The sequence below is a fragment of the Camellia sinensis genome, chromosome 7 (genome assembly GCF_055761805.1).
Source record: "Camellia sinensis isolate YWXY chromosome 7, ASM5576180v1, whole genome shotgun sequence".
NCBI lineage: Eukaryota > Viridiplantae > Streptophyta > Magnoliopsida > Ericales > Theaceae > Camellia > Camellia sinensis.
In genome coordinates, this window is record NC_138967.1 from 175,631,892 (window position 1) to 175,640,813 (window position 8,922).

General features: G+C 32.4%; 1 protein-coding gene across 1 annotated transcript; it reads left to right on the top strand.

Moving 5' to 3' along the window:
• Positions 1–261: 261 nt before the first annotated feature.
• CKS (Nucleotide-diphospho-sugar transferases superfamily protein) lies at positions 262–6,363 on the top strand. The gene is made up of 8 exons (XM_028208175.2): positions 262–694; positions 2,219–2,264; positions 2,593–2,679; positions 2,765–2,889; positions 4,107–4,246; positions 4,350–4,401; positions 4,544–4,654; positions 5,870–6,363. The coding sequence occupies exons 1-8, from the start codon at positions 419–421 to the stop codon at positions 5,960–5,962; spliced, it is 930 nt and encodes a 309-aa protein (XP_028063976.2). The 5' UTR covers positions 262–418; the 3' UTR covers positions 5,963–6,363.
• Positions 6,364–8,922: the final 2,559 nt, after the last annotated feature.

The following is an 8,922-nucleotide window of genomic DNA, read 5'->3' on the forward strand; positions in this document are numbered from 1 at the left end:
AAAAATCAAAGTTAAAATTAACAAAATTTAAAATTTATTTTGTTTAAGATGATAGTTTTTTTTTTTACCTTGGGAATAAATTATTTTAATAATTTTTTGACTTTCATGAATAGATATGTTAAAAATAAAAAGAGTAATGTAATATTTTATAATGATTTTTTTTAATTAAAATATATAATTGACGAGGGGCAAATATATTTTCTAATAAATTTTTAAAAATATTTTGAAACTCTAATTTGTATGTTTTATAGTTCTAATGTGTTAAAAATCGAATTAATAACCAAAAAAAAAAAAAAAAAAAGACAAAAAAAAGTCAACACACCCCAAACGAACCTTACAGAAGTATCATTGTTGATATATTTTACACTCGCGTCACTTGTCAGGGATAGAGGGGGAGACCGAGAGTATAATCAGAAACATGAACCCGATGTCGATCTGTACTCCATCATCTTCTTCTTCTTCCTCTTCTTCGTCCTCTTCTGGATCTTCAATCTCAACCAAAGCATGGATCGTTCACGGCGTCGTAATCGGAGCTGCGGTGGCGGTGGCACTCGGCGCTCACGCATACCTCTATCTCCGCCTCGGATCCAGCAAGTTCCGGAGCCGAGTCGTCGGAATCATTCCTGTTCGTTTCGCTTCCTCTCGCTTCCAAGGCAAACCTCTCGTTCAGATCCTCGGAAAACCTATGATCCAGGTTCTACTTACTACGCATTATTATCACTCTCCATCAATTGCAATTGCTTTGCTTTCTTTTGTTTCGAATTTGAATTTGAATTTTGTATTTTCATTGTTTTAAGATCTCCATTTCTTGAATTGACAATCAATACCGTTCGAATGTCGTGTTGTTTACAAAAACTTGTCAAATTAGTTCTAGAGATGAAATTTTAAGAAGAGTTTTTCTTTAATTAAAAATGGTTAAACACGGATTTTTTTTTTTTTTTGGGATAAGTTTGGAAATTTTCAAAACCAGTTGATGAACAAAAGAGAGTAAGGATTGGAGTGTTCCATATTTTGACTTAAATTTATGAAAAATCAGTGTAAGGATTGGAGTCCTTAATCTTTTTAAAATCTCTTCAAATTTGAGTAAAAATATGACTGTTAGAAATTTGGTGAAACATTTGGTTCATATTTGATTTAGTAAAAAGAAAAATTTTCCCTGTCCATTAATTTGATACTGATTTGATGAAGTGGCTGTAGCACACTTTTAGCCATTTTTTTGTCATATTTGAATTTTATGTAAAAAATTGATGAAGGATTGGAAATGCTCTTACACACACAAGTGATGGGTTATTTTTTTGGTGGACATTTGATTGGAGTTCTGTTTATGTTTGCTAGATCTAGTGAGTACTTTGTCAAATGAAAGGCTGTTGCTTGAATTGACCATCAATACTGTTCAAAATTTCATGTTGTTTACATAATCTTGTGAAAGTACTTAGTTTTTGGTTATTGAGAGCGAGACAGTCTTTCAGTAACACTATCTCTAATCCTGAAGCTGAGGTTTTGGAAGGAGATGAAATTAAAAGGAGGTTTGTGATCAGACATTTTGGAATTCGAACTGGACTAAAGCGTGTCATGTTTCCAATTGAATACTTTCCATTTTTCCTTTTTATTATTCTTAAAGGAGAAGATTATTCTCCAAATTGGTCCTAGTTACTCTTCAGGATGGAGTGGAAGAAAGGAGGAAATTTTGAATGAGAAAAGGGATCCAATCCAATGATTCCAAAAGGATTGAACGAGGATGCGAACAGGTGGCCTTTACTTATGAATTTTCTATTTATTTCTTTTCATGGGTAAGCTAGTTGTAGTCCTGCATTCCCTAGTTTGTAATCTTCACAAGTGAAGAGCCGAGTTACAGAAATGTAAGTTTTCATTGACCTCAAAAGGTAGCTGCAAAGGAGAGTGAGATTTGATATGTTGAACTCTTGTACTTACTTTTTATATTATTTTCCTATATCATTTAACTTAAATTACTTATGAACACTTATATTACTTACATTTTTACCTATTTTTTTTATTTAATTAGTCTCTGAAGTTAGAGTTGATTTTTCTTCCATGCACAAATTTCACTACTTAAGCAGTTGAAGTCTTGGCTTCTGGCTGTATTAAATCATGTAATATTGTTTAGATATAGGCTATGACATCATGAATGCTTCCCTCATCCTTTTCATTTATTTAAAAAAAAAAAAATTTCCTCACTTTTTTAATTGTTCATATGCAGAGAACATGGGAACGGGCAAAAATGGCAACTACATTGGATCATGTCGGTACGACTTGAGCTTCATCTTTTGTGTTTTGGTGCTAAGGTTCATGAATCATATCATTGTCAGAACAGTTGCATCTCTCTTTTTGATGTGCTTAAAGATCACAAACTAAACGATTGGTTGCTTTACTATACTCATCCTCGGATGAACTAGTTCCCTCAATTCAGTATCTGGATCATTGCTTTGAGTAAAGTTTAAACCATAAATAATAGTTTTGCATTGATGATGACATTATCGTATATGAAAACTGTTAAACACATCATTTTAGGATTCTTTACATCTTTTTGGTATGTTTGTGTGGTTTTTCATTGGTAGCTTCTTTTCTATGTAGTTGTGGCAACCGATGATGAAAAGATTGCTGAATGCTGTCGAGGATTTGGTGCTGATGTGATAATGACATCAGAATCTTGCCGAAACGGTGAGAACCATTTTTTTTCTTTGTTGCAACTTTCAACATTTTTGTTGGGTTTGCCAATACCTAATAGTGATAATCAAATTTATAGGTACTGAGCGTTGCAATGAAGCACTACAAAAGCTGAAGGAAAAATATGATGTTGTTGTCAATATTCAAGGGGATGAGCCTCTAATTGATCCGGAAGTAATAGATGGGATTGTCAAAGCGCTGCAGGTAAATTTGTTTCTATTTGATTTTCTCTCAATGAAGTGTCACTATGACCTCGTAAACAAAGAATCTATGCTGTTCTTTGCCTAAATTCAGAAGTTCCCTTATTGTTCATATCAGCAACATGACATGAATTCTGAACATACTGGAATGTCACAGTAGATTCCATGCGTGACTGATCTTAGGGTTCCAAAAGAGCACAGCATCTGTTGTCTTGTCTGAGTTTCACAGAGACACGACAAGCCTAACTTTCAGTCAAACTCCATCCTTTGTGTTAAAACTCATAATCCTTTAAATTTTCTCGGATGAAAACTAATAGCTGTGTAATTACTTGTAGCAAAGTGTTATTAGAAGTTTAAGCACAGATGCTGAGTTGCCCAGTTGTGGACAAGTAAGACAAAAATACATGCTCTTGCCCCAACCACAGTTTTGAAAGGCTTTACAGAGGCTTGCCTCGATGCTTGCCTTGCGGCGAGGTAAGGGAAAAATGCATCGAGGCTTGGATTTTTGAGACAATACTCTCAAAGGACTTGTGCATCACAATAGGAGGTGTGTGCCTTAGATGTGCGTTGTACACCTTTTTGTGCATAAGCATATATGGAGTAAGCATATGAAGAGCTTGTTTTAGACTCTTGTTAAACTTATCTAATAGATGATTTAAACATTTAAAAAAAAAACCTTCTTTTGCAAACATATTCCATATGAAAAATCAAGTGACTGACCCAGTTAACAAAAAAACACAAAGTTAATGCTCAAATGAGAAACTCTAAAATTGAAGCTAAGAAAGTTGATTTGACTTGAGATGTGGACAAGCTCCCTTTTCTTCAGTGAAATGTTCTATTCTTTGAGGAGAAAAGTATTTTACACTTTCAAATTTAATTTTTAATATTTTTTCTATTTTACAATATTTTATTTATTTACTAAATATAAAAAAATTGTAATTAGAAATCTTTACGCCTTTACCTCACTAAAATGCTTCGCTTAACGCATTCGGCTTTAAAAAATTTGGTTCCAACCGGGACTTTACTGTTGAGCTACTCTTGAGCCTTGAACCTCCCTTCTGGGGGCTAGCAGGAGACACCACTCTACGTAAAATCTGGTTGTGAGAAGTGTTCCAATCGCCCTGTGTGCCTGAAATAAAATGCAAATTCTTTTGAACTCAAATTCTTTTGCTCCGGTTGTTGTATTTTATCCAATAACTTCATGTATTTTGACCTCTGCAGGCAACCCCAGATGCAGTGTTTAGCACTGCAGTCACATCTTTGAAACCTGAAGACGCATTTGATCCGAACCGAGTGAAATGTGTAGTGGATAATCGTGGCTATGCAATCTATTTTTCAAGAGGACTGATGCCATATAATAAGTTAGTATTTTCATTATGTTATATTTGGTTGCATTTCACTTCTTTTTTTCTTTTTTTTTTCCCTTCTGAATGGTAAAACTGAGGATGTACATGCTAAATACAGGTCGGGGAAGGTCAATCCGCGGTTCCCATATTTGCTTCATCTTGGGATTCAGGTACTAAGTGAAATATTTCCTATAAAGGATATGCTATTTTTCTTTCCCTTTTATTCTTTTGTGGTGCTGTGTTATTTATTTCGCAATATTGGTATGACACTAGTAAAGAATGTATTTTTTTTCCCTCTAAATATCTGGCCAGAGCTACGATTCGAAGTTCCTCAAGATATATCCAGAGCTCCCGCCCACTCCACTGCAACTGGAAGAGGATCTGGAACAGCTGAAAGTCCTTGAGAATGGCTATAAGATGAAGGTCTTGTTAAAATTGCTTCCATTCTTTATTTGTTAACCGATAACTGATTTCCCTTTTTCCCAATTTCTTTTTGTTTTTTGGGTGAATAGTTATTAGTTTCCCAATTTCTTGCTAAAGCTGGTTTTTATGCTTCTATGGTGTTACAAGCATTGATATGCAAAGATTTAGAACATGGTTTCTACTAGTAACTATAAAACCTTATTTGTTTTCTTTACGCTGTGCTTGGATGGGGGATTTGGGAACGGATTTGGAAAGGGAAAAGGAAAAGGTATGTGAAATATGAATAAAATATACTTGCATTTCACCTAGTTTCACACACCTTTTTCTTTTCTCTTTCCAAATCCCTCTCTAAATCCTTCAACCAAATACAGCCTCAGGCTTTTTATAGTAAGGTCAATGACTTCTTTCTATTACCAATTTGGTAAAATCTTGAGCTGATATATCTTCTTCTAACTTGTGCCCTAATAGGTGGTAAAATATCTGTGGAACTCAAGTGCCTGATTCTGCTGAGAATTAGCATTTGTTTATCATTATTCAAGTTCCCACGTATAACAAATGTTCCAACATACTATTTGTAGTCATTGGAGCATTCAGGGAACCTAAGCCATAAAAAATGTCCATCCTGGATAAAAAGTGTTATTTTGGTCATCAATTGAACACTGGTTGTGTTTTGGACCATATTAGTAACCTGTCCCTGGTTGGAAATGAGTTTTCTAAAAAGTTTGATTGGAATTATTTAGGAAATGTTACGAACAGGGATGGGAATTGCTGCTTGAATTGTTATAGAAACATTAGTGAAACAATGCAGTTCTGAATAAGCTTTCTCGAGCCCTTCGTATAATAATTAACTAACACTGCTTTCTAGTTTCTTCAATCTTCTCACCTAAAGTTTTGTGTCTTATCTGCTTTCTTAGACCTTTTTGTTTCCCAAATTTCTTACTAGTTGCCATATTTCTTCTTGCGTCATATCATATTCTTCATGTATATATTGAAAGCATTTGCTCTGTTCTATTTATTTCTGCTTCCACAAACCATCATTTGCAGTTCAGATGGAAATGAAAAGGTCGTCTTGTTTCCAGTGACCTTGCTCATTTTCTTGACATTATGTTTTGTTTATTATGTGAACCGTGAATATTACAAACTCCGAGAATTGAATATTAGAAAGATGGAGAATGGAAAGTTGATCCAGAGGTTCATGTGTTTCTTTTCTTGCAGGTCATAAAGGTTGACCATGAAGCTCATGGTGTTGACATCCCAGAAGATGTTGAAAAGATAGAACAGTTTATGCGCGAGCGAAACCTGTCTTAGTTCTGGCAAAAATGCAACGAGGCACGTTAGAATATAATCTGGTATTTTCTGCCTAGAAGTCTACTTTTAATTCATTTCACTTAGAAATCAGTGGCACGTTCTTATACATTTAGAGCTCTGTCTTGTTCTATAAAATGACTTCACTAAAATCTATTGTATCAAATCCTTGTTTTTATACAAAGTTAAAAGATGTGCAATGTCTGTAACCCTAGCTTCAAGATCCTTCATTGATGCATATTATGCCTAGTAGTTGTTTTTTTGTTTTTTGGTGTCATTTATAGATGTTGTGATTATGTTTATTATTTATGAGAGAATTGAAATATAGGCTGATGTACTATGAAAGTTCGTGGAAAGTTCTCATGGTTATGGATTCAGTACTTCCATGGCATTGTTTTTTATTATCTGATGATTGCATTGCAAAGTTTTTGTTTTAAATTTTTCATGGCACTTGAATTTATGTATAACAGAGTAAAGCATAATATGAATGAAGTAGCTAATTCTTTTTATCAACTGATCTGAGTTTAAAAAATGGGAGGTCATGTAGAGAACCTAGGTCATATTACAAAATCATATGATCTTTGAGAACAAATTATCTTCCTATGTTCATATTTGCAGAGGTCTCGTGGCAAATGGGACGTAGGGTTTTGTGTTAGCATTGTGCTTTAACTAAAGAAAGCAGAAATCAGAGCTTTTAATGAAACTCTTGTGCTGTGTTTGGTTTTACAATTTGGTTAGGGAAAGGAAATGAGAATTGGTCTCTTTTCTTTTTCTTTTTTTTTTGGGGGGGGGGACCTTCTGGTTTTTCTGTGTCTTCTCTTTTCCAAGTTTCAAACAAAATTTTTGGTCATATTTGTTTGTGGGATTAAAAAATTTAGCGGGATTAGGAGGATGATGAGATTGAATGATAAAATTATTAATATAGTAGTAATACGTTGGAGATATAAGATAAAACATATCTATTTGTGTACCAATTTGTGATATTAGTTAATTATGATTAAAATTATAAAATTACGTAAAAATCCTTATCATGCACAAAGTAATATTTTCTAAGTGGGTAATGCTAAACACACTATTGTACTGTTGTGGAGATGGATTGTTCCATAAGATTGTTTCACAAACAATTATTCTTTCAGTGGGGTTGTGGATTACTAATCCAATCTCTTTCTTAAATTCTCATTCAAACATGACATTCGAAGCTAGAAAATTATTAGTAGAGGGTCTATTCGGTTAGTTTCTACTTGTTTTCAAAATAGAGGTACAAGTTGCGACCTTATTTTCAAAAATAAATTTTCATTTCCTCCTCTATTACACCTACTCCTCTTGCCAGAGATTGCCCCTTTTAACTACTCATTAAATACATTTTACTTTTGAATAACTTATGTGTACGTGCTTTAAAATTTACTTAAAATATAAATTGTCCTTTTATGATTTAAAATTTTATAAATATTTTCTTGTCATAATTTTTTATTTGACGAAATTAATTAAAAAAATAAAATTTCTAATTATTCTTCTATATGATAATAAAAGGATAAATTACAATGATAGTCTCTATATTTTGTCTAATGTGTCATTTTAATCCTCACACTTTCAAATGTTTCAATTTTGACCCTTAATTATATATTTTGTGTCAATTTAGTCTAATTAACAATATCTTAGTATTTTTGATGAAAAATTATCACTAAATTAGTTGAGATTAACTTATTAAATTGAGCAAGTTTATAATTTTACCCTTAAAAGCATGATATATGCCCACTTAGGTGTTTATTTTTCATTAGAAAATGCTAACAATTATAATTGGTTAGACAAAATTAAGGCAAAATTATAAATTTATGCTCAAATTTGAACCAATTGAAATTACAAGAACCAAAATGACACAATGACTAAAATACAAGGACTACCGGCGTAATTTGCCCATAACAAAGTTACATAAATTATTACTAATAGAAATGAATTCTGACATCATAAAAAACTGTTAATTAAATTAATAAAAGAGGTTATTTGTCATTAAATTAAAAACTTCAATAGAGCGAATGTAATTTTCAGAATGTAATTCATATTTTATACCGGGTGTATTTATAATTTACTTTCCATTTTTATTCTTAAATGTATTTTGTTTTGCACCCAACACAATCAAGATTTGTACCTAAAACATACTGTTTGGTTTAATTTTTAAATTAACATTCGAATCAAAAAAATGAAGAAACATATTTGATTTATCAATTTTTAAAATTATTTTTTTCTCTCGTCTCTCTTTTTTTTTTTATTAATAAATCAATCAATAATTTTTTCTTTCTCCTCCCTCACACTCTCACATTATACACATTAATTAATTAAATTTTTTTCTTACACCCATGTAGGCAAAGATTTTCACCAATTTGTAAATTTATGTGTCATTTAGCTTCTGATATGATATTTCCCCAAAAGAATAGAGGTCAGGAGATTGATAAGGACCACCACCAACCAAACCTCCTACGTACCAAAACAGAGAAATTCTCAGTTTTGGGGAATTGTAAATTTACAGACACAGGACACAATGGCAATCCTTTATGGTTAAAATGCCCTACCAAACATCCCAGTCAATGATGATCTCTGTGTGTTTTTTTTTATGTTTTGAGTTTGCGTGTATGTGTGCATTCATGGATGAAAACACATAAAATAATGATAAGGTAACTTTCCATCTCAAATGTCATCTCTGTAAATTGTAAGAGACTATAATATGACTATTAATTTTGGAACTCTAAAAAGATCACTAATGATATGGTTCTTAATAATAAAAAAAAAAAATACAATACCAAGATCAAAACATCAAATCAATCATGGTGAGATCCACTACCACATCATTAATGATAACACTAATTAGTGCTCTCACTCATTTTCCAAATAAGACTAACAAGAAATGATTACAATCTAGTCTGCTTATACACACACTCTTTTTTTTTTTTTTTTTCTTCCATAATTGC

Coding starts and splice junctions, on each gene's coding strand:
- CKS (XM_028208175.2), top strand. CDS start 419: ATGAACCCGATGTCGATCTGTACTCCATCATCTTCTTCTTCTTCCTCT. Junction 2,265..2,592: donor AACTACATTGGATCATGTCG/GTACGACTTGAG, acceptor TTTTCTATGTAG/TTGTGGCAACCGATGATGAA. Junction 2,680..2,764: donor ATCAGAATCTTGCCGAAACG/GTGAGAACCATT, acceptor TCAAATTTATAG/GTACTGAGCGTTGCAATGAA.